This window comes from Mastigoproctus giganteus, chromosome 9, assembly GCF_048544385.1.
Source record: "Mastigoproctus giganteus isolate SK-2022 chromosome 9, ASM4854438v1, whole genome shotgun sequence".
NCBI lineage: Eukaryota > Metazoa > Arthropoda > Arachnida > Uropygi > Thelyphonidae > Mastigoproctus > Mastigoproctus giganteus.
In genome coordinates, this window is record NC_143583.1 from 78,417,357 (window position 1) to 78,444,758 (window position 27,402).

At 35.5% G+C, this 27,402-nt stretch overlaps 1 protein-coding gene across 2 annotated transcripts in view; it reads left to right on the top strand.

The window, feature by feature from the left end:
• LOC150080475 (CTD small phosphatase-like protein 2) overlaps positions 1–27,402 on the top strand; it is a 237,138-nt gene that overhangs the window by 168,015 nt on the left and 41,721 nt on the right. For both annotated transcript variants that reach the window (XM_090381305.1, XM_090381306.1), the window contains 2 exons: positions 2,495–2,645; positions 23,117–23,228. In XM_090381305.1, coding sequence (XP_090237431.1) covers positions 2,495–2,645; positions 23,117–23,228 — 263 coding nt within the window. The remainder of the gene's footprint in view (positions 1–2,494; positions 2,646–23,116; positions 23,229–27,402) is intronic.

Sequence of the window (27,402 nt, forward strand, 5' to 3'; positions counted from 1 at the left end):
TGGTCTGGCGGTGATATAGGACTTTATGTGCAGTTGAATTCAAAATTCAATGTATTTCAAGTAGTAACTTGAGATACGTTGAATTTTGAATGATCCATTATCAAATTAACTAGGATATACTGTTGATAATAATAAATGCTATTAGACTGAATCAGTTTATGTTACTGGGTTCGTACAGACAAAGACCCTGATTCAGTGGGTGCTGTTAAATAGTATTATTTATAAAGTCCATTAAATTTAGGTTTGTTAGAGCAAGGAATTACTTACTGATTGTTCTTATTCTTCACAATAATAATAAATCCATATGGTGCTAGTGACACCCAAGAATTTGTAATTTCCATGTGTTTGGTTACCAAAAACTGAAGGAGTGATAAATGTAATGGAAGTTATTAGGTAAAGAGTGCAATAACAGAAATATTGCTGCAACCGAAATCTTTCTATGAACACACCATGAACCAAGTGGCAATGTAGTGGGTTAATTGCTTTCCCATTGTTCATCTTGGCCTGCTTTCATTTGATATATTGTAATAAAAAGATTATTCTTCAAGCTTATATGCTTCTACAGAAGATAACAGCACATTGTCACTAGAATATTGATGGCCAAACTTTTGTAGTAAAACCATAAACTTTTATTGCCACCTTAGGACTGCATTGGAGTCTATAAAAATATCAAGGAAATACTACAGGTAGATAGTCGACATAGGGATCATGATGTGTAGTTTTGAATGGTTTGATTGTTGGATGCGATATCAGTCATCATTATATACTATTGCAAACTGTAAACCAGGGGTCTCAGTCTTATAAGGATTTGCAAACTGCAATGTATGAATATTTCCAGTTTTCTCCATACATACACCTTGTTCATTCTTGCAATTTGCAGATGATGGGAACAGATTTCACTACTGTTAAATCAAGGTAAATGTCACTTGAAGACAAACAGAAGGTTATAAGCCACTCCTTGTGTCTGGCAAAGTTTGTTTTGATTTGAATAACCAAGTTAACACAGCAGCATATTAAATTCTTAATTATTTAGTCCATATGTGTACTGAATAATTCAGAATGTTTGTTTATATCTCAACAGCAAAAGAGAGAATTTTGCATTGGTTATCATTTTTTTTTTTAATTTTTTTTATTGATATATTATCTGTTAGGTCATGTGTTTAAATTTAAATTCAAATTCTTGGATTGTTAAATTGATAACATCTTGTGATTAAAATAAAATCACTAAGAAGGCTGCAGAAAATGAGCTAGATGCCCATGGCCTACCTGTCGGCAATGTGTTTAAGACCCTTCATTGAAACCTTCCAAAATTGACTACAGCCAGTATTATAAAAAGATTGGAGTTGTCAAAAATGAGACAGTAGTGCTGGAACACCTAGAGGTGGATTGGTAATCACTATCTTTGCAAAGTGGGAGCATGGTTCAAGCTTCAGTAGAAGTAGCTAAATGCTGCTCTCTTTTGGGAATTATATAGCCCCTTAGTTTCCACAAAGTTGCAGGTCTCAAACCAAATTTGGTACCAACAAGTAGAAACATAATTTGGAATGGTGCTTTGTTCATTTTCTTTGACTCTGGTCCAGAGAAGAGGACATATTGGGATAATAAACTATATATGTGACCTCTAAAAAATGAAGCACATACTGTTCAAGTGAGACTGTCAAGTGCAGATTTGCAGAATATCCAAAGAATACCTAATAACTAGAGTGCATCATTTTTAAGGGTGTCATGGCGGAGACTGAAGCTACTAGTAATGGTGCCTAGAACCCCTGTGGCTGTGTTCTTCCTTCTGACTTTTTTGTACTGCACACTACATATGGAATCAGGCATGTCTGGTACATCAAGACCAGTAATCAAACTAGTAAACTGGTCCAAGCCAGATAAATGCAGTCAGATGCAAATTATAAAGACATATAGGGCAGACTGTGGGCCAGTGGTTAGCGTGAATGGCCACAAGTAAGGAGGTTGTAGGTTCGAGTCTGTACACAACCACAAAAATTTTATGGCCTATTGTGGCTATGGGTTTGAAAATACATCTGCCTTAATAATTCAGAATGTATGCAGCCACAATAAATTTGTAGATTAAATTCTTCTGGCCTCAGCTGTCTCTAAAGACTAAATTTATTTATTAGCCTTAATGTCATGAAGCTAGTTTTGTCATCATAAAAAAGAAACTTATTTGAAATTTTTGCTTTAATGATTCTAGTCCTTCGCCCTCAGACTTTAGAAGTAAGTATATTACACTGCTTCAAAATGGAACAAACATATAATCACCAACAGTTATGCTAAATTTGAAAAAGTCAACAATACACTATATGAAAATAGTGGCCAGTTGATAGGCTCGGAATTTGTCACATAGGAAGCCGAGACTTGTCTGGAAATTTGCACACATGCCTCATTCAACCATGTACTCTTGCAGAGCAGAAGTAAATAAAAATTTAAAGTTGATATGATGTGTGAACCATGAACACGGTATAATGCAAATCGATATTTTCAGAGAACACAGTAAATGGAACTACTGCAGCCCCAGAAGATGTTTTAAGAAATGGAGCATTTTCTCTATGTAATGGACAGATGACTGTATATAATGCTGAATACCCTTCTCCAGAGGAAGCAGAAGTAGCAGAAGAATGGGATACATTTGATCCGTAGGTGTTATAAATTACTTAACTACTATATTTTTTATGAAACAATTTAGCAATAATATTAAGAAATTAACAGTACAAATTTCTGAGCTGTATACAGTATAATAGTGTATTTTAATGACCCCCAAGAACTGTAATATCAAATGGTGTTTTTTATATATACACTGGTGTTCAAAGAAAGTGCATCACCCCTTAAAATTGTAATTGTCATTCGAATAACATAAGTATATGGCAGTATTTCTTGCAGGTTGCATCAGATAAGGTTGACATGTGTAGGTGATGATGTAATATTGCATCAGTTGTTACTTTTGCCTATATAAACACTCTGCAAGAGTTGCAGTCATTCCTTGCTTGTGTCAGGATGGCAAGTTATGTGCTGTTGATGCCATGAAGAAAAAGTGCTATTGTTGCTTTACATGAGGAAGGATGTTCTTCCCGTCATATTGCTTATAGAATATCTTGTAATCAGTCGAAAGTGGGTAGATTTCTTTCCAAACTCAAAAATACTGGTTCTGCTGATAAATGGAATAAAGGAACCGGACGCAAGTGAGTCTCTAGCTAAAGCAGGACCGCGTTTTAAAGCGCTTATGCCTTAAAAACCGTAAAGCTTCTTCGTCTGAGCTGAAAAGAGAATTGGGAAGAACATACAGGAGTGGTAGCAAGTGCAGTAACGGTCAGAAGAGATGCCTCTTCAAAAATGGACTTGTAGTCCATCGTCCTAAGAAGAAGCTCCTCCTCACACAAAAAAATGAAAAGGGGAGCAGGTCAAATTGGACCCCTGGGCAGTGGAAGTCAGTTATTTTCTCGGATGAGAAGAATTTCAGCCTGCATGGCTCTGATGGGAGACAAATGATTCGCCGTAGATATGGTGAAGAATACCATCCGGACTGTGTGGTGTCTATATTGAAATTTCCTACCAGCCAAATGATATGGGGGTGCATTTCGTATCGCGGAGTAGGTCACCTGCAGTTTATAAAAGGTTCCGTAAATGCCAATGGATACCTGGCTATATTGGAAGGCAAATTGCTGCCAACCATTAGAGACCATTTCAACCCCCCCCCCAAGTAACTGTATCTTTCAGGACAACTCTGCTCCTTGTCATCGGGCAAAAGATGTAAATAGGCACTTCTGTAGTTACTTTAGCTTCATTTCTGCATTAGAGGTTCGACAGTAATGTGTTTACATTTGTTACGGGTGAAAAAATGGTTGGAAGAATTGTCCAATACACCTGTTAGCTGCCCAGGAAACAGCCTGGACCTGAATCCTATAGAGAACTGTTGGCATCGTGTGGAATCTGCAGTTGCCAGAAAGAAACCAAAGACCCTTTGTGAACTTCAGGAAGCCATAATTCGTGTTTGGAACCACGAGCTACCAGTTGATTATCTTCAGAAGTTGATCTTATCAATGCCTCAATGGTGTGCTGCTGTCATCAGGACCAGAGGTGGTTCAACTAAATATTAATTTGCACCTGGTGAACTTGTCATTTTTATTTTCTATTTAAAATGATAAACTGAAGCAAATTGAGGGCTTCTGATAACATTTCAGCATAATTGTCATATTTACCAAAACTGTTGTATAAAGGTTGTAAATGCTCATTTTGGAATATTTTGAGAGCATCAAATATTACTTAGCTTTGCCTTAACTATTAATAAATATCTTTTGTTAATATTTTTATTTGTGATGCTAGTCATTAATGTAACATACCGTCGCAAAAAAGGGTTAGAAATGTGAAATTCCTGGGTGATGCACTTTCTTTGAACACCACTGTATATAAATAGATTTAAGTCTCGATTTATTTAGGATGACAGTAATGGTTTTTGAGGAAGTTATTTCATTGTTGGTCTGCTTTGATTTTTCTTTATTTATATACAGGTTATGCCAAAAGTCATGCCTTATAGGGAACAGTAATAAGGCATTGCTCATTGCCATTTTATCTTATTCTGGGTTTAATTTGTAGAGGATAGCAGGAAGACTAACTCTGGAGGAAAGAGTTGCCAAAATATAAGTATAAACTTATATAAATATAAGTTTATATAAACTTATATATAAATTATTATATAAACTTATATATAAATACTTATATAAACTCCAAACTTATATAAAAATATAAGTTTGGAGCTGTTTGTACATTTTGTAGATCTGCTACAGGGAATTAGATAATCATCTTTGTCCAGAGAGGCACATCAGTCACACAACATGAAATTAGTTGACCATTTCAAGAGAACTGGATGTGTGCAAAATTTATCTGTAATGGTAGAATAAGAAGTGCTAATATTAAAGAAAACACAACAGCTGTGGTTGGACCAAAGGAGTCCGTAATGAACCTGTCACAACTATGTGAAAACAGCTACAAGTAGTTTCCGCTGCATTCCAATAAGTAATAAATTTCATGGTGATGACATGGACCATAGGACAGAAGGACAGAATTCTATGAGCAGTTTCATCTAAGATGAACTTTATCATTATTGTTTAGTAATGAGACCTTGTTTTAACTTAGTAGTCATGTCAATAGACAACTTGGGATATTGAGCCAATGAATTGGATGGTAGCTATGCGTGTTCAGCATAATCCACACTGTACACTTAGCATCCTATGGTTTCTTGACAAAAGTCAATTTCTTAATGAATAGATTGGAAGACAAGGGATGATCAAAGGGACCACTGTGGTTGCCAAACCTCATGCTGCTTGATTTCTTCCTCTGGAGAAAATCATATCTGAATGTGCAGATTATCAATGAAGACATTTTTGAGAGTTTAAACTGTTTCCTTAGAATCAGGGCACATTTAGAAGTAAATGTTGGGATATTTGAAAATCAGCCTCAAATTTGCTGTGAGCATTAACTGAATTGACATATATACACAAATTTGTTGAATTACTATATTTTGAAACTTTGGGGACACCCATGTATAGTGTGTTCCTTTCCAGTTTCCATTGTCCTGCCTTCTGTCTCTCTCTCTCTCTCTCTCTCTCTCTCTCTCTCTCTCTCTCTCTCTCTCTCTCTCTCTCTCTCTCTCTCTCTCTTTAAGAAGATTAGTGGGCAACTGATAGATTATTTCTATCAGGTGTGTTTGCACAGAAAAGAGCTCGAAAACATTTGTTAAATAAAAAATATCTTCAAATTATAGGGTTTTTTTTTTTTCCTGCATGATATTGTATTTGTATGTTTTCCTTTGTTATGAATAGGCTAAGCTGGGATTGGCTAGGCCTCTGTGCACCCCAGGAGGACCTGCCCTCTCTAACTGATTTGACATTCCTATGATAAATCACCATATGGATCTATCATTAACATGTTGAATGCTGACTACGAGTTAATTCATATTTGGCAATCTGGCCCAGGACGCTGACTACGAGTTAACTTAGACTGGTAGACTTGCCTTTCAGACGCAGCTATGAGTATATTCGTAGCAAATAATGGATAGTTGGCTTCTGAGATAAGAATGAAAAATCAACCACAGCATCAGAAAACGGAATTTATTTTCTTCACACAAAGAGCTTCTCTTATCGCACTGGGCAGTAATAGCATGTTCTGCAGCATTTTTTATTTCTCATACATACTCTACATGGCTTAGTCAGGTGTGTTTTTTTTTTTCAGTTGGTGGTATAGTCAACTGAAATTCAAATAATGAATTTTACATTCAGACCTAATCTTCTTTGGAATGTTTAGAATTTTTTTCTCCAATCAAAGATTCAATGTAACTTTTCCATCAAGTTACAGGTTCCACCATAAAATGTCCGAAATTCAGAGAAACCCGTAACTTGACAGAAAAGGATGTATGTGTTATGCATATATATTTCTATAATATGCAATGCAGTTTTTTACGGACATCTGATGGTTTTTCTTAGCGCTGAATAATACAAGAGCATTTGTTCCGATCAATCTATGAACCAGAACCGTACGACTCGAAGTATGACAGAAAGTAGCAGTAGTAGTTACTATTCACTTGTAATACATCAGTCTTCTTGCAGATGAACACCATGGTAACACAGATGGTATTAGAATTCAAATATGATGTAAATGGTTTATTAACTTTAAAAAATATAAATAAAATTGAATATAGAGTTAAAATCAAATAGAACATGAATAATAAAAAATTTTTAAACAGTAAATTTCAGTTAATTAATTTAACTGATTGTGTGCTGAAGTTTCCCCAATCATATTGTCTTTTGAAGAAATTGGCAGTTTTCTGTTTCATAAAGGCATGCACAACATAATGAAATGGTCTTAATAGTATGATGATTTCATTACATTGTTCTTCATTTCTCTTAGAGCTTAAAACTATATTTTTGAATTGCTCATCAAAATTTAAAGTACTGATGCACCTTCCTGCTTTGTGTAAATTAACTTATAAATCCTCCACCGCCCAACTGCTCTTGCTATTTCTTATCAGTACAGTCTGTCCTCGTATAGCACGATAGTTGTGTTCCTAGAAACCCTTGTGCAATGCAAAATCGTGCAATATAAACAACAGACCCTATGGGAAAAGTGGGGTTAGGTGCCGACCACCCAAGATTGAACACACATTTGGAACCAAAACATTACCAAACACAATAAATAATCGGGTAATTTTAATCGTTATAAAATACGTAAGTATTTTATAACGATTAAAATACGTAATAAAAATAATATAATATATTTTTATTATAATATAATAAATAATAAACAATATTTATTTTTTTATTATTTATTATATTATAATAAAGTATTTTTAGTATTTTTTAATACTAAAAAAGTATTTTTTACGAATAAAATACGTATTTTATTCGTAAAAAATTTATTATATTAAATAAAATAGTCGTAATAAAATGCTTACGTATTTTATTACGACTATTACGTAATAAAATATTGCTAATGCTTTTGCTTCTATCGTAAGCAAACTTGTTTTTTTGTTTGATTTTCTATCCAAACAGATAGAAAATCAAAAAACAGATAGAAAAGACAGCTTTCCATCTCTTCCAATTCTTGTGTCTTAATCTAATGGATTTTAATTACACTTTGAGTTGTTCCCGCTATGAAAGTTGTTTTTATTTTCTCCGCATTCTTTGTAATTCTCAACGTTGCCTCATTTAGGTCTGTAGCACGTGCAATATCGCATGGTCTTTCATTTCGCTCAAAGCATTTCACAATTTCATATTTTTCCTCTATCGACAGGCAGACTGGCCATAAGCCTTATCCGGGAAATCCCGGTGGGCCGGAGGCCGGTGTGATTTTGGCCATAAACCGTAGTATGAGACCACTATAAATTTTCCCGGGAAAGAATTTTTGATCCAGTCCGCCTCTGTTTATCGATATTGCTTTTTTTTCTCTCTCTGAATCTGCAGTGTCTTCACCAGGACGTTTCCTTTTCACACCTTTTAAGTATTTTACCCATTTTTAGGGAATAAAGCACAATTACAAAACGAAGAGGCACGCTTGATACACATAAACAAAGCTGCGCGCGTGTAGCAACTGAATAAACAACACCGTAAAGGCCGAGATACACTATTAACACCTCACATTTTACTAAAGCACATTTCTGGGGGTTACTACCATAAAACAATTTCCAGTTGCGTTTCTGCTAGTGGAATCTGTTATAAACTGGTCGTAAACTCGATCTAATTGCAATTGCAAATTATCGATAGCTGGAATTGTGTGGGTTTTTACGTTATCATGGTGAAATGTGTTTCCCCTTCACTGATATAAAACACATAAATACATTTTCAGAATCTCCTCTTCATTCCTATCGTGTTGCGTTCAGTTGGGGTGATTCCGCGTTCGACTGCCATTTCTTGTAAACACAAAGGCGAATCGTGCATAAGCGAATTCGGTTCGTGTTATATAAGATATCGTTCCCCTATTTATAAATCGTGTATGATCGAATTCGTGTAATGTAAACACGTGTTATACGAGGACCGACTGTACAAGCAGGCATCTGCTTTCCAGTAACTGACATCAACAGATGGTTTAAATGACAGATGTCACTTAATAGGAACATACACACACACACACACAGTAAAAGTGTATAGAGTATTGCAGCTTGTAAGAATGAACCACACTTTTTGTCTTTCTGAGTGCCAGAATGATTTAGTTTAAACTAGCTGGTTGTTGATGCCATTAATATATATTAATTTTTAACCATAGATTTTGAAGCTTTAGCTTCAAAGATTTGCATAAAATGACCACTGCAGGATAAAAAAAAACTAAAATAGAAATACTACAGAGAAGAAATATTATTTGTTAATAGTGTACTGTTTATTTTTTACCTCAGAGTAACAAGACCTTCCTCCTATAGTTTATCTATTTATGGCAGGTAGCCCGTATATTTATCCCTATTTAAAATGTAATTAAAAGTTTCTTGAAATGTAATTAAAATTTTAATATATTGAAAAATCACTCTTCACGTCCTTTTAATTAGCTAAATAAATCATTGCCAAATTTTTTTCTACTAGAATTTACAGACTACAGTAAACCCTCGATGTAACAGATTTAACAGACCGGGCAAATAATAATACAGTGACATATATATTAATCTTGATCATATTTTTATTAGGTTATACAAAACTTCAGTGTTATAAGAAAAGGTAAAGTGCAGCCATTATCAACCCACTGCAGGATGGAAGCCTCCTCAACAATTCATGCTGAGGGAAATGGACCATAATCTGCCACGTTGGTCCAGTGCGGGTTGGCAGATCGACCGTATTCAGCAGTCAGGGGCTTGGACCCCGGTCTACTCAAAGAGCATGTGCTACTGCACTCGTGCTCCTCCTGACCACTCGACTACGGAGGCCGTCTCAGTGTTATTATTATTAATTAAAAATTAATGATATTATTATTAATAATTAAAAATTAATAATAATTACATATTTCCATTATTGTTTTGATAATTACCTACTTTTATTTTTATAATCAGAAAATTCAGGAAATTGTTTTTATTCTTTCTGAAAACATGTTCGAATAGCTGTTTTCCCAGATAACAGATAAGAGAAGGCGGTGACTTGCGAGCTGAATGTGACTTGGGACACTAAACTGCAGGTCTACTGATTCACTTTGTTTCGGTCTCAGTCTGCCTCAAGCTATTGCGGTCAGGTTGTATACAGAGTGTTTCTGTGATTTATGAATTGTGACTTTATTTATTAAATAATTTTGCAATCCTTACATTTTAAAATGGCATCAAGTGATAGAGGAATTAAAAGAAAGAGCGCATGAACTTAAATGTGGCGCCGAAATTAGAGCTAATTGAGAAATTAAAAACAAGGCATCTCGGGAGCACGTGTTTGTGAAATTTATGGCATAAAAAAACAGTTTGTGATATCTGTAAATCAAAGGCCAAATTGCAACATAATTTTATATTGTACAGTACTGTATATTGTATTAAAGCCTTTTTTTTTTTTTTTTTTTTACATGTAAGAACAATAAAACATGTCCCCCAGGTGACATTCGATTTAACAGACTTTCAGCAATTAACGGATGCCCCTTCTCTCCTATTAGTCCGTTAAATCGAGGGTTTACTGTATATACACAAGCTCATTGTTCACTTAAAAAAAATATTCCATGAGGCTTATTCCTCATCTGAAGAATTGGAACTGAGGATGTTGTTTACATAGACTCATGTTTTTATGGCTTTAATGTGCTTTCTAGTAAACACAGGTTGCCAGTACCAACAATAGGTGTTTGTCAGCCTACTTTCTATGTGCCCACATTTAGTAAGCAAGTTAATGTGGATTCCAGATGCTGGCAAAAAGCACTATTCAATCTGCTTTTTTACTTGTTTGTACCATTACCATATAAACTGCCATGTTTTACTGCTTTAATACACTACCTATCAAATGCCGGGTTCCAATACTGAGAAGCAGCAGTAGGTGTTGATCAACCTGCTTTCTGTGCCCATAGTCAATAATCAAGTTAACACAGATTCTAGGTATTGACAACAAGCACTAGTCACCCTGTTTTCTCTATGCCTATAGTCAGTAACCATGGATTCTCAGTGCTGATTAGCCTGGTTTTACCTGTTCGTATCCTTGCTTTATGATATCTGGCCTCACCTTCTGCCGATATTCTTTCATTTCACAAATTAATATCCTTTTCACTACTGTGCGAAAAGGATATTAATGTGTTAATGTAAAAGATATTATTACTTAAAATGTGTTGCAAACACATTTTAATACTCTTCATCTTTGATTCTGTCTAAATCAATAGGCACATCACTGTCATTTAATAGCTTTTCCCACACTTACTATTATATCCTGCTTTACCTCACTCGAACTTGCAGCCTAGTTGTAAATAGCACTTTTTATGAAAACATAAGATATTCTTATTAGGGATGCACCGATAAGCAAATTGGCTGATTATTGACTTTCACATATGGTTCATTTGTTTATATGATTAATGCACTCATAATATGTGCTTATTGTGACTCAATTTTTTTCTAGATTCTTCATGATATAGGTAAAACAAGGTAGTATATACCAGGGCAACACTTCCGACGAAAACGGGAGACAAAATCTGAAGCAAGATAGCAATACATTATTTCATTTAATTTCTAGTTTAAAAAATAACTGCAATTAGCATCATTGCACTCTGCGACTAAAAGGGTATTCTGATAGGAAGGGCGGAAGTCTCTCCAAGGCACATAAAGTATGCTAAAATACATTATTTTATATATTTTTGATTATTTTATTCCTATGGCCGTTATTAATTCATATTAAAATCAATCTTCCCTATACAATTTCTACAAGGCGCCTCTGTAGCCAGGTGGGCAGGAGCAGCAGTGCGTAGCACACGCTTCTTGATCAGACCAGGGTTCGAGCCCGTGACCACCAAATACGGAGGATGCGGAAAGGTCAGGAAATGACCACCGCATATTCCCGGAGCAATATGGCCTTAGTTGCTAATGCTCCTAAAAACTAAATAACAACAATTTGTACAAGATAATAAATCTGTGTCCCTTTTTTAATCAATCGTGCAACCATGAGAATGCTGTCGAAGAGGCTTTTGCTTCCCTCGCCGTAATACGATCTGTAAGGTGCAAATTAAATTTGGATTATGATAGAGGACTTCATTCACTACAAAAAAGTCTGGGACAGCATATATCTCCCAGTTATATTTTCGAAGATATTAATTTGGGGAGTTAACTGTTTTCGTGTCAAGTTCTAATCTAAATGTAAAAACGTTCTAATCTAAATGTAATTAATTTCTTTTATAAATAATCATCAATCACCCTAATGGCAGCAAGTATTGTGTGGAAGTAAAAGATACAGCTCTCTGCATATGCAGTGTGTGTGATGCTAGCATATCAAGGGGAGGAAAAACAGCTAAAACCTTTACAACATCTGATATGAGAATCATCTTGGAAAGTTCCATTCTCAAGAAATAGCAAAGGAAACAGAATCGAATAAATTGAAAAGGACTTCTACAGAAGCTGGGTGTTCAAGAACAAGCAACAGCACCTATGAGCCTCCTACTAAAGAAACAACCTGCCTTGGAAGCTGTATTAGCAAAGTAAAAAAGTCAGGTAGATTTCTTTAACCACAGATATTTGGACATCTAGTATAAACAATTCCCCTTTTTTGAGTGTGACAGGTCACTGGCTTTCAAATTATTTTGAACAACGTAGGGCTGTCCTAAACATTGCTCCCACACAGCTGTCAGATCAGGCTAATCACAAAACTCTTGAAGATTATAAGCTGACAAACAATAATATCTTCCTGGTATTGCGAGACTCTGGAGCAAATATGGTAGATGTGGTAACTGGAGTTAATAATTGTAGTTTAGAGTTGCAATCATGCCTTATACACACACTACAGCTTTCAATAAATTAATCCATATTTGTCCAGTAGACAGTGAAGAATATCATTACAACTAGTAGAAATATTGTAAAACACTTTAACCATTCTGCTTCAGCTGTTAATAAGTTGACAGAATTACAGGAAAGAAATCTAGATAAACAGGATAAAAAATACATTAATTCAAGATGTGTCTAAAGCATCGAAAAGCTCTTGTGACATATGCTGTGGATAACAACATCCTTACATTAAATTCATACCAGTGGAGTCTTGTTGAGAAAATAGTTCAACTTTTAAAGCCATTTAAAGAAATTACTAAGGAATCAAGAGAGAATCTACCATTTCAAACTATTAACTTGTTTTTATCAAAGGCTGTACAAAGTAATAACTTCAGTGGAATTTGCACCACAATTGAAGAACTTAGATCTTCAATTGACAAAAGATTTTCTACTTATTCGGAAAACAAATCTTTGTGTCTGTCTTCTTTCATAGATCATAGATTCAAGATGAGATTTCAGAAAAGTGATATGGAAACCAAAATAAAAGAATGAGTATTAGAAGCTGTGGGTCAAAATGGAGCATAAAGGATAATTCAGAGAAGATATTTCATGTTCGTCCAGTTCTGGAGAAGATCAAGAATCCTCAAGTGACAGTGCACTGACTTTTTCAAAATTGTTTCATGAATAGACGCTAAGACGGAGAAAAATGAGGAATCAGCATTATCAAAAGAAAAGGAAAAGAACAAGCATTAATAATACTTGCTCAAGAGAAATGCATCATTATTTGAATTTACCATTACTACCAAAAACTGTTGACCCTTTCTTGTGGTGAAAAAATTTACAAGAAACCTTTCCTCTTTTGAGTAAATTAGCTTTAAAATATTTAAGTGTACCACCTTCTTCAGTCGAAAGTGAAAATATATTTAGTACAGGTGGAAATATATATGAGCCTGCAAGAAATAGGTTATGCCCTGAAAATGGAGAAACTCTTATGTTCCTACATAATAATTTAAGAGTAATTAAAACTGTTTTAAGTTATTTACTCTTTTAAATGTTCCAAGATGTTTTTCTTAATTGTAGTACAGTAGTTCAAAAGCTAAGCTTTTGTATATCAAAACTATTTCATTTTTTGTGGTTATTGTATCAATAAATAGTCAAATCAGCAGCCAGATACTGAAAATGAAGGTAACGGTAAAGAAAGCAAAACTATTGCTATAATCCAATCCATTGGCAAAACTAACTGATGATTCTCTTGGAGGCACCTCCGTAGCCAGGTGGGAAGGAGCAGCAGTGCGTAGCACACGCTTCTTGATTAGACCGGGGTTCGAGCCCGTCACCACCAAATACAGAGGATGCGGAAAGATCAGGGAATGACCACCGCATATTCGCGGAGCAATATGGCCTTAGTTGCTAATGCTCCTAAAAACCAAATAACAACAACAACAGATTCTCTTGGAAAAGATGAAATGGCAGAAATATAAGTGAAAATTAAATTTAACAAGATCCGATTAATCAGCCAAAAGGCCGATTACCAATTAATCGGCAAAAGAGCCGATACAGCCAATTACCGATTAATCGGTGCATTCTTAGTTCTTTTATCCTGCTCGTTGTTAGAATTTTAAAAAATACCAAACACTCTTAAATTGTTTCATTCATTACAGATATTTGCAGCTGAATATGACTTCCTCATCTATACATTATATGAGAGCTGTGGTATTGAAAGATTTAAAAAAAAAAAACTTGCTATTGCCATTGTTACTTCATAAAATTTTAGAGGAAGAATTTTCAGGTGCATTTTTTAACAGTAATAGTGGCTGGATATTTTCATTTGCATTCAGTTTTTCCTTTTGACATATTTATGTCTTTTAAAAAGTGCTACTGAAACTATTCTGAACTTTTTTCTGAAGACATTAAATTCTCACATAGGAAAAATTTGCACTCAGCATAAAGGTACATAAAAGGCAACTAATTATAGAGGGTGCAAATTAGTGTGGCTTTACTCTACTGTATATACAGATACATACACTTAGAATTATTTTTAATTGACAAATATGAAAATTAATGGTCATAGGTACTTGCATGCATAACGAGTGAATTGTTTTAAAGACATTGTCATAGACTTTATTATAACTATTTTGGTTGGCTGTGGTGCACTGAATGAGTTCAGTTTTTATTTTATTTAATTATTATTATTTTTTTTATCATTGATCATGCTGAAGAATAGTATAGAGTAAAACCTCAAATTATTGGACTATGTGGGTATAAGGCCTGTCCCCTAAATTTAATTCTTTCTTAAACATTAAAGAAATGTGTATAGTTGCTGAAGTTGCTAAAATTTTATGAAAACTGCTGTCATTTAATGAAAAAGAGAACAAATTTTTGCGTTAGAAGGTGTGCAATAGTGTATATTTCTGTAAAAATGTATTTGTAACACATTGTAAATATTGCTATTAATTAATTGGTATTTATCATTCCTTTCTTACCCTAAACATATTCTTTCAATAGAAATTTTGAATTTTTCACTCTGTTTATAAACTGACCTAAAAATTTAAGGGTGTGGGGTTTTTTTTTTTTTTTTTATGCATTAAAGGTTGACTTATACACGGTATATATGGTAGTTCACCGATCATAAAAGAGAACAAAAATTCTTCATACAGCTATTTCAGTTTTTCTGTGTGATTATCTGATTGATAAATGAAAACATGACCAACTTCATCATTAGCTGTGATTTAAATTTGCTTTATTGTTAATTAAAATGTTTTTTAATTTTTTTTTTTTTTTTTTTTTATGAAAACCCCAAACATGAGAGGTATTAGAACCTATGGTACTTAGTACCATGCTTAGGTTGGAGGCTGAGAAGACGAGAGAAGATATTTGTTGACATTAGACTTGAACTTCTGTAGACTGTAATTTTCAGGAAAGACATCTGAAGGAAGGCTATGCCAGAAAACAGCAGTTGAATGAATAAACGAGGAAGATGAAAAGTTGGTTCTGTGAGGTTGAAGTTGGCCAGTAAATGGATGTTGGCTGGTGCAACACATGTTCGAACTGTTTTAAAAGAGAGAGCGGGAATCAGAAGAACAGTGCCCAGTATCTAGAAAACGCATCATCAGAAACAGTACATCTATGAGACAGCGAGTGGAGACACTGTTAGAGATGAGTCATTAATTAACCTAACTGCCCTCTCCTGTATCGAATATAGAAGCCTGAGAGAGGTATTGTTCCCACACCTGTTTTTGCCAAACAGGTGTGGGAACAATATTCCATGGTAGGGCAGATTCGAGATTTGTACAGAGTGAACAGCTGTTTGGAAGAAAAGTAATGCCAAGAGCAAAAGAGAAAACCAAGTTTTTTAGATGCAGAGGAAGCAATATTTGTAATGTGCTTGTGCCAAGAGAGATTAGAAGTCAGGGTAATCCCCAAAAGAAATACATCAACTTGCCTAGAAATCGCAGTGTCACCAAAGATAAGCATAGGAGCAGAAGAATCCTTTTTGCAAGATATAAGACAAGACTGAGTTTTAAAAGGGTTGAAATCAACTAAGTTATCTTTGCCCCACTGGAGAATTACCTGAAGATCGGCATTTAAGGAATTGGCAACAGATTTTCGAGAACTTGAAGCTGATTGAGCTGGACAAGGTTTCTCAAAATGGAAAGTAGAATGCAATGTGCTATCATTGGCAAAACTATGGATAGGATTTACAGTCAATGGAAGAAGGTCATTAATATACAAGAGGAAAAGAGTTGGGGAAAGAACTGAACCTTGGAGGACACCGGAATTAGTGGAGAAGTTAGAAGACAGAGAGCCATCTACCATCACCCTCAGTGAGCGATCAGAGAGAAAACTGAATAGCCAATTACTAAAAACGGTTGGCAAACCATAAGATGAAAGCTTGTTTAGAAGACCTTTATGCCAGACATGATCGAAAGCCTTTTAGATATCAAGAGCAACTGCTTGTGTTTCACCAAACTTTTCCATTGAATTAGTCCATAAATGGGTAACGTAAGCCAAAATATCACCAGTGGATCGACACTGATGGAATCCATACTGGTGATCGTTGATCAGACGGAAGGTATCTAGGTAGTTTTAAGAGTTGGTGGTTAATTGATTTCTCCATTACTTTAGAAAGAGTAGAAGTAATTGCAATGGGACGATAATTGGATGGGAGGGATTTGTCACCCTTTTTAGGAACTGGCTGGATATTAGCAAAAAGGCCAGCCCTGGATGGGCTAAAAAGTGGTAACTGAAGTTTAACATTGACAAATGCAAAGTACTGTATATGGGTAGCAATAACCACAGAGTACATACCAACTGTGTGGTACTACACTCAGGCAAGTGGAGAATGAAAAGGCACTGAGGGTAATTTTGCAGTCAGATATGAAGTTTTCTGAGCAGTACAGAACAGGCTACCAGAGCAGCTCATAGGGTCTTGTCAATGATGTACAGGAATTTTGCTAGCTGGGATAAGGCGGTGATTATCTTCCTTTTCTATAAGTCAATGGTCAGGCCACAACTTGAGTACTTCCTAAAATAAGGTGGAGGCCTCATTTTAAGGATAAATCTTCTGGAATGAGTACACAGAAGGACAACAAGATTGGTGAGGGGAAGAAAGGGGTGCTCTTACCAAGAAAGGCTTAAGTTCTGCAAATTGCAACATCTGGAGACTAGGCAAACCTGCGAGGTAATGTGATTGAGGTGTATGAGGCTTTGAATGGATAGAGTAAGGTGAATGTTAATGGCATTCTTTCCCTTGCTGAGACTACACACAAGGGGGGCATAAATTCAAGTTGAGGAAAGATGGTTGCAGGATAGATGTTTGGAAGTTTGCCTTCAGCCAGCAGGTGATTGATTCTTGGAACAGGCTTCTTTCTGTTCTGAAAGTGGATGGTATGAATAAATTCAAGGAAGAACTGGACAGATTCTTGGAGGGTATGTTATTGCTACACCTCATGCACAACTCAATATGTAGGTGGTAGATCACTTTCATCAACCAGTGAAATACCACCACTTTGCTTATTGGAGGCTTGAAGTGGTGAAACCCATGTTTAGTCTCTAGAGCAAAGTTTCCGACATCCCCCTCCCCCCATACTTCTCCTTCTACCCATGCACGGTACTAAGTACTATAGGTTTTGATACCTTTCGTGTTTGGAGTTTCCATAAAAAAAAAATATATATATATATATCATAGTGTACCCGCAAATATCAACAGCTAACAAAGTGCATAATGCCCTTTTGATTGCTACCAGCTGGTTATATCGCAAGAAAGGCGCCTCCGTAGCCAGGTGGGAAGGAGCAGCAGTGCGTAGCACACGCTTCTTGATTAGACCGGGGTTCGAGCCCGTCACCACCAAATACGGAGGATGCGGAAAGGTCAGGGAATGACTACCGCATATTCCCGGAGCAATATGGCCTTAGTTGCTAATGCTCCTAAAAACCAAATAACAAACAAACATATCGCAAGAAAAAAAAAAAGAATTTAATATGAACCAATTGTTGCATCTGATGAAAATACAGAATCTTGCAGTGGAGAAAAAGACATTTTTTTCAAGTAGCAGCACATCAGCAGTTGTTTTAAAGCTGTGTGAACTTGTATGTGTTATTATAATGTGTAAATAATAAATACAAATTACCATAATTTTCTCATTAATTTTTCAGTATAAAAGTGAAGCAGGAAAAAAGGTCTAATATCAAATTAGGGCAAATGTGCTGTAGTTTTTAATGTAAAAGTTGCGTCGTCAAGTAGGCAAGGTGGCATCTTTGGATTGCTGACAAATTAAACAGTACAGCAGGCCCCCGTTATAACGCGGTTCGCTTTACGCTGATTCGCTATAACGCTGTTCTTATATTATAACCCGTATCTGACTATAACGCTGTTACAGATCACTATAACGCTCTTTTACAGATTACATTTTTGACATATTTAACGAAATCGTTTCGTTTGATGGAGTCGATGGTTTGAAAATGAATAGCAAAACAGCATTAAAACGTTTCCCATGCCGACTTGAGAAATTTTCCCACGCTCAGTGAAATTTTCTCGCACCCTAATTTAATTGCAGTACAGTGACTTGTTACGTAGCTCCGAGATCAACATTTTAAAAAAATAATCAAGTATATTGCTTGTAATATTTGCGTTATATGCATTTATGCGAAGTCTAGTCATCACTCAGTACAGTATTAGACATCGTGCGTAACGGAAAGTTTACTTGAACATTGTATCATAATTAATTCAACCAACGCAGTTACATTTTCGAAGAGCTAATAATGACCGATAGGAATGAAAAAGCAACAACGTCTGGGCGCAGTACGAAGACTATAAATGTAAGAAAAAGACTGAATTTGAAAATTAAATTAGACGTTTTGAAGCGAATCGATTCCGGTCAACGACAAGCGGATGTGTGCCATAATTTAGGACTTGCAACTTTAACTGTAAGAACAATTATAAAAAATTAAAGAATTAATTTTAGCAGCGGGAAAGATAACTGTTCCACTGCAAGCAACTACGACTAGGCCGGCTATTAGGATTGAAATGGAAAGACTTTAATTTTATTGAAGATAATATTCCATGCAGAATTCAGTTAAGTTAAATATTAAAAAAAAAAAAAAAAAAAAAGAGAGAGAGAGAAAGAGATTAGCCAATATGATGATCTGAAGAAAACTCGCCTAAAAAAAAAAAAAAAAATGTGGAACCATTTAATTAAATCTAGGAAGGGCTGGTAGAATAGATTTAAAATCCATGGAGAAGCCTAGTGCAGATCAAGGAGCCGAAACTTTCAAAAAAGAACTTGTTAAAATTATTGAAAAGGGGTATTATGTGTTATACTTCTCAACAAGTTTTTAACATAGATGAAGCAGGACTTTTGTGGAAACGAATGCCTAAAAGAAGTTTCATATTGAAAAAAGAAAAAACATGGCAAGTTTCAAAGCGGCGAAGGATCAGTTGACTTTATTGTTGGGTGGTAACGCTGCGGGCCATTTAAAATTAATACCCCTTTTAGTTTATTTGGAAGAGGGCCAAAGTTCAACTCGAAATCCACACATTTTTCATGATTAAATCCATCCATTAAATCAATTAAATTCATTATTTTAATTGGAATTTTAAGTTTACTTTTGATACGCAAGTAGTTACCACATAATTATACATATGTAACGCAGAATATTTTATATGTGCAAATATTTGAATATTAAATATTTTGACCGACATTTGTGCATCTTTTCATTACTGTTTATTATTGATTAGGAAATATCCTATGGCACCGACCGCAGCTCATAAATACATATGTTACCTTATGGGAAAGCGGCGCTCGCTTAGCGCGGATTCACTTAGCGCTCTGTTTTTCCGGAACAAATGATCAGCGTTAAGCGGGGGTCACCTGTATTTTTATACATGCAGTTTCCACTAGTAGTGGTAATTCCTGTTTCTGTGGTTTAAAACTGTTCTTTCATTTTCCAGTTTCTGGATATGTAAGCTCACTCTCCCCTCCCCCTTTCCACAGCCAGTCCATTAAAACACAGACCCAGAAGTGAAGCTGTTCGGGGAATGAAATAACTTTTATTCAACATAATTAATTCTAAGGGCTGTACACCTGTAGTGTTCTTTCATCTTTTCTATGTCCTCACATAGGACCTCTGACTTAGTCCTTTAACCATGTCAGCTGCATGAATAACATCATTATTTAGCCCAAAGAAAAACACTGACAGGGAGAAAATTGAGTATACTGAGTTATGCAAAGCCATTAGAAAGAGACTTAGAGAGGACATAAGAAGATTTAATACAAAAAAAGTAGAACAAGCATTAAGGGAAAACAAAGGATTTAAATCAGCAGCCATGAGCAGTAATACAGAAAGACAGATGATACTGAAACTGAAGAATAGCGATGGTGTACTTATAAACAGCAGAGAAGGCATAATTCAAATAGCAGAAGACTACTATAGAGAATTATACAAGGAGCGAGGGAATGATGCCAGCAGTGGGGAAGATGGATTGCAAAGTAGCAACACATACGACATACCCGATATTCTTCCTGATGAGGTAGAACATGCATTCAAGAAAATGAAGAATCAGAAAGCCCCAGGGGAAGATGAAGTTACTGTAGAGTTGTTAAAATTGGGAGGAAGAGACATAACACAAAAACTGGCAAGGCTCTTCACAAAGTGCATTAGAAAAGGTGTGACGCCTAAGCAGTGGAATAATGCAATCATAGTTTTGCTGCATAAGAAAGGAGATAAATCAGAAATTGGAAATTATAGACCAATTAGCTTGTTATCCCACATCTACAAGTTGCCCACAAGGGTCATTACTAACAGATTAGAAAGAATACTTGATGAGAATCAACCGAAAGAGCAAGCTGGCTTTAGCACAGGATTCTCAACTATGGATCACCTTCACATAATATCACAGCTAATGGAGAAAGCAAATGAATATAAAACACCAGTATGCCTGACATTTGTGGATTATGAAAAGGCATTTGACTCCATACAGCATAAGGCAATGTTTCGGGTACTGGAAAGACAAGGCATAGTATCCCATATATTATGATTTTGAAGAAAATATATGAGAGTGCTACCTCCTTTATTAGACTAGACAAAGACAGTAGGAAATTTAAAATCGAGAAAGGAGTTCGACAAGGAGACAATATTTCCGAAGCTGTTTACTGCTGCCCTTGAGGAAGCTTTCAGAAGATTAGACTGGTCGCAGAAAGGAGTCAATGTGAATGGAGAGTACCTAAACCATTTACCATTTGCAGATGACATTAGCATTAGCATTAGTAGAGGCATTTGATGCAAGAAAGCAAGCTTATGCAGCATCAGCTGGAAAAAAAAAAAAAAAAAACCACTTCCACTTCACCCCTCTGTTCGTTCAAAATACCTGTCCAGCTGAGCCTTAAACTTATTTAGGCTATCAACCTCCACCACAAGGGATGGAAGTCTGTTCCACCAACCAACCACCCGCTGGCTAAAGGCGAATTTCCGCACGTCTATCCTACATCTGTCTTTCCTAAATTTGAATTTATGCCCTCTCAGGTGATTATTCTGAGCAAGAGGAAGAATCCCATCAGCTTTTTTTTTTTTTTGTTGTTGTTGTTGTGGGGGTTTTATGGCGCATAAGCTGCTTTGGCTATAATGCGCCTATTCCTTTATTGAATTAATATATGAGAAATTCTTGTCACATCAGAAAAGGCAGAAATCAGAAATGACTGAAAACTCCAATTTGTTTCAGAAAGTTAAAAAATTCCGGAATATTTGCATTGTCACCAATGATATTCTCTAGAGTTATTGGTTTTCGAGGGTTAACCAATCCCATCAGCATTGAGCATGCTTAAACCATTCAAGGCTTTATACACCTCTATCAGATCACCTCGCTGGTGCCTAGTCCCCAGACACTGTAATTTACAAAACTTAAGCCTTTCTTCGTAAGAGCACCCCTTTGTTCCATTCACTAATCTTGTTACCCTTCTCTGTACTTGTTCCAGCAGCTCTACATCCTTCTGCAGTTCCATCTTTCCTACCAGTAACTCACCACCTGACCCCAGATGCATTTCTTTTCTTCCTTATAACTTGCATCCACCTGTGTTATTATATTCATCTTTTCATACTGCAGTAGCCATCCTGCTATCACCTGCAGAGCATCATTGGACACTGTTCTACAAGCCATTGCCATTTTTAGTAACACTGAAAGTTGAATTGTAAATAACTTTCTCACATTTCCTTTTTGTAGCACACAGTAAATCCATAGATGAGCTCCATTGACTCACTATTGGCAAAAAGACACAATCATAAAATAGACAAACACTCTACCTTTAAGACCTCGAATCTTTCTCATCACTCTAACAGTAAGTTCAACAAAATGATGGACTTTCTCACAGATGTAATTAAAATGGGAGACAAAATGCAGTTGTCTATTTGCACACCTAAATACTTTATTATTTTTTAAACACTAAGTGAACAAAAGAAACAAAGGAAATTGGATTTCACTATCCCCTAAACACTACGTGTTATTTATGAGTTACTGTACTTGAAAGGCTGTATCCTCTTGCTAGCAACTTCTGTAATGAAGCACTTAACTGAGTCGTGACTAAAGATGAAATATGTTGAAACGAAAGAAATTTGTCAACAAGATTTCTTGTAAAAAGTAATAATAAATAAACAAACATGTAAGAAAAGACTGAAAATGTTATTATTATGAAATCCCAAATTAGTCACCTGGCTAATTTAGACTATTATTTCAATTAGAATCTCACTTGGCTAGTAATCATGGATCATGTCTTAGTTTTCAGGTTAATTTCTCTTCTGTTTCCTCTGAATACAAATATTTATCTCCTCTCCCTCCAGTAATTCCTCTCTACATATATAGAAACCTCACTTTAGGGTAACCTCCAATTTTTTATTACCGTGTTTGTTTTTCTCTTAATTTGCATCATGACAACTAACTTTGTCATATATATATTTTTTTATGTGTGCCATAACTGCCCTGATACTGGATCGTGTCTTTGTTATATACCCTTCTTGCTATATGGATTTTTAAAATTTTTACCATCTGTGACAGTATAGTTGGTTCATCTGCCATCAGATTGAAGAATGACAGAGGATGAGCAGAAAGAAACTTCTCATTCTCAAAAAAGTTGCCTCTCTTGAAATTTTTTCATTTGATTGTGTTTCTTTTTTCTGTTTTTTTAATTAATTTTTTATGTTTTTTTTATTATTATTATTTTTTAATAGATATTACTTCATTAAACACCTACCACCATTAACTCCTGAGATGAGAGCACGATGCCCTGCACTTCCTCTAAAAACTCGAAGCAGTCCTGGATTTTCACTTGTTCTTGATTTGGTAAGTGTGTTTTTTTTTTTTGTAATTTCTTATTATAAATGCCCTAAAATTAATTAATTGAGTTAATAATATGAAAGGATTTTTTTATTTTATGTAGTTTGAATTTGAATACTGATAAAATGCATTTCGGCTTCTTTTTAGGTGATATAACCTAAAATTCTTCAAACATTATTTTTCCTAGTAATGCATGTTATAAATATTCTATGTGAATAGCAGAGCAGTTGGAGGGTATGGGGTATTGTTACTGAAGAATTCTTTGTTGTGTTTAAATTCCTTTGCTCAGATTCTCCTCTTTTTAAAGACCTACTAATGGAATGCCACCTAGAGATATTTGGCCTAAATTGTGTTGTGAATGCTTGCCTAGTTCATTTAACATCTCAGATTGAAAAATTGCACTATAAATAATAGTGCAATTTTCATACATCAAAAATATTGATGTATTTAAGCTTCTTGCGCCTTCCTATTATGATTTTACATTCATAGTTGCTTCAGTATATTAAGGCTCTTAATTTAATCCAATTTATTAACTTTCCTACTATTGAAGAGAAAACCCATTCACGAATATTACCAATTCATGCTTCTGTCAATCCTCTTTGTTTCTGACCCCCCCCCCTCCTTCCCATTTCTTTGACCTTATCTATCATGCAGGACCTAACAGGTGCCGCTCAGAAATACTTGTGCATTAACTATTAATTCATCATTCAGTAATTCAGTCTTGTGACTGGTCACAAGATGATGAGCAGTCTCCACCTATGTCTTTTCCAGTTTGTTTAGTCTTCTCTTGCTCACTCTTTCTTAAGATATGTTTCCTTTACCAGGTAGTTTCCTGCTGCTTTCCCTGTTGGTATTAGCTTCCTCTAACTGAAGCTGTGTTTGCTGCCATTGACCTGTTTACGTTCCATCCCCACCAAAAATCAGATTACTGCCTATCTACCTACCTACCGGTAACCAGATACATAGGCCTTGTCTTCATAGCATGTTGAAGGGAAGACCCTACATATTCTTCCTTCTCTCATCTGCACTTGACCTAGATTTCTGCTGGGGTGAAACGCAACCTTCCTCTAAGTTGCTCAGGTCCCAAGGGCCACCCCATGGAGGTGAAGTGGAATTGGGATGGAGAGGCTCGGTGAATCTGTTGGTGGGTTCTTGTATTCTGCTTGCACATCCCCTTGGCTCCTAATAACCATTAATTAATGATTAAAAATCTTATAGTTTTTCCTACCTTCCTACATAGATATTGATGGAATTCTCTTTTATACAAGCAAAATTCTATTACATTAACTTTGCAGACAACTGACTTATTCATTAAGAATACATGCTTTAGATGAGGATTCTTTGGCTTGCTTATAAGTGTTTAATTCCTCAGCAGTCTGTATGTTCTCCTTTTCCTGTTTATTATTGCTAATCAGGCACATTCTAACATTCAGCGATGACAACAGTGGCAGAAATAGGAGGCTTTGATTATCACTGACTTGAGGGTAAGATTAGTGATAAAAGAAACCTGAGTGTTGCAGAACAATAAAGAGGCATGTGCCTTAGCAGTTACCAAAGACAAATGAGTAATTATAAATGAATACATTCAAACAAAATTAAATCATAGAGTATCTCAAGTGATATAGTTCAATAACTTGAGTTAGTAAATATAAGTAACAAAGTGCATCATTAAATCACCTTTCTAACGTGAATCCAGAGCTCATTAACATTGGTTTATGATCACTTTGGTTGAGCAAGGATTATTTTTTACATTTACAGCAACAAAGGTGAGTACTTCTTATCACAACAACAAGGAAACTATCAGTATCATGTGTTTTTTTTTTTTTTTTAATCTGCTATAAATCTTTCTGCCCTTGGCTGTATTGGGTATGTTGTCATCAGTTAATAGTTAATTCTCTGTGGAACAACAAATAATCGAATATTTAGTTATTTACTTTTCTCAGGTACCTCTACCTGAGAAAAATACTAAGTAATAATTCTTAAATATTTCTTCCTATAAGCTGTTGAAACCAGTACTCCAGTAGCCAAAGTTTTAATGATGGCTTAATTTCTGTTTCAGTATTTGACATATCTGACAGAAACTCAGAGAAGTTTGAAGCCACTTGTTTAAAACAAATCTCTGGCAGAAATATCATTCATCATGTTTGTTAAAAAGTATTGGTTTATTTGATTCTGTGATTTCTCTTTTCCATATTTATATGTTAAAATGGTACTATTAACATCTTCCTTGGTGGTATCATTTTTAGGCACATCAGCATATATACATAAAGCACCTATTGTTTCCCCTATGTCTGTCCATGTGCATTGTAATAACTTAACTCCCAGTGGATGGATTTTTGTGAAATTTTATATTTGGCCTTTTAGAAAGATTTGTCAAGTCATCTTAGATTTCATTAAAATTGGATCAGTAATATAACATGAATTGTTGAGGAGGCTTCCATCCTGCAGTGGGTTGATAATGGCTGCACTTTACTTTTAATATAATCCAGCAATTGTTATATTTCTTTCTACATCCACACGTAATAATTTGAATCCCAGTGGATGAATTTTCATGGAATTTTATATATACCTCTTTTAGAAAGATTTCTCCAGCCTTCCCAAATGTCATTAAAATCAGATCAGTAGAAATCTGTCAATTATTTATTTTTTTTTTTTTCATGTATATCAAATAGGCTACCCATATACCATATATTTTAGCTGAAGCATTGGATGTTATGTTTCTTGCTGTACGCTGATTGGAGGATGAAATAGGCAATGTCAGATGTGCAGAAATGAAATGTTTTTGGTCTATGCATAAAAGTCATTGTTGTTGGGTTTTTCATTTTTTTTAAGTTTACTAAATCCATAAATCATGAACTACAGTATTACTATGCTTATTATACAGGGTCTCTTTAAAATCCTGTTCCTGCTTTTAAATTTAATTATGTCTCAACCAAAAGACATAGAGCAATGCAGTCTTATGCAAATTATTATGAAACTCCAAAGGTTTATGTTCTTCAAGATGCAATTCAGTATACCTCAGAGTGTGCACCCTTATAACAGAAAGGCAAAATTCCACTTCTTGCCATGTATGGGGCCAGCATATCATCACTCACAGTTTTGATTGCCTCTGTTATCCTTCTGCAAAGAATTTCAATGTTAGTAATGGATGTTCTGTACACAAAATCCTTCCCCATAGGAAGAAGTCTAAAGGTGTTATGTCAGATGAGCATGAAGATCAACCAATTGGTCCATCACAGCAAATCCATCTACCAGGAAGTGTTTCATTTTTCTGGATGAAACATTTTTCTCCATACTGGAGTTCGAATTAAGCATTTCTGAGTTCTTAATTCTAAGAATTAAGCTGGGGTGGATGGGATCTATCCAGTTATATTAAAGGAGGCAGCAAAGGAAGTAAGCAAACCCTTAGCCATAATTATGAGAGCTTCCTTGGACTCAGGGGGAAGTACTCATGGACTGGAGATGTGCAAATGAGACCCCAATTCACAAAGGAGGATCAAAGGGCGATACAAGTAATTATAGACCTGTTAGTTTAACTTCTGTTCCAGGAAAATTAATGGAAGAACTGGTTAAAGAAGCACTGCAGGATCATCTAGACAAGACTTCAGTTATAGCTCGGACACAGCATGGTTTTGTTAAGGGGAAGTCTTGCCTGACCAATTTGATTGGATACTATGATGCAGTCACAAAAGAACTGGATGCAGGGAATAACTTTGATATTATATACTTGGATCTTAGAAAGGCTTTTGATACTGCTGCACATGGAAGACTGCTGCACAAATTGGAGCAGTGTGGCATTGGAGGCAAATTGCTGCTATGGATAAAGGGGTGGTTGAGGGAGAGAAGACAGAGAGTGGTAATCAATGGACACTGCTCATCGTGGACTAATGTTATTAGTGGAGTCCCTCAGGGTTCAGTATTGGGTTCATTATTGTTTTCTGTATTTATAAACGATATTGATGATGGTATATCAAGCTTAATGTCCAAGTTTGCAGACGATACGAAGGTTGGCAGGGTTGTCAAGGACACTACTGACACTATGCTACTGCAACAGGATCTGGAAAGGTTGAGCAGATGGGCTGAGAGGTGGCAAATGAAGTTGAACATTGACAAATGTAAAGTACTACATATGGGAAACAGCAACCCCAGAGCAACGTATCAACTCTGTGGTACTACACTG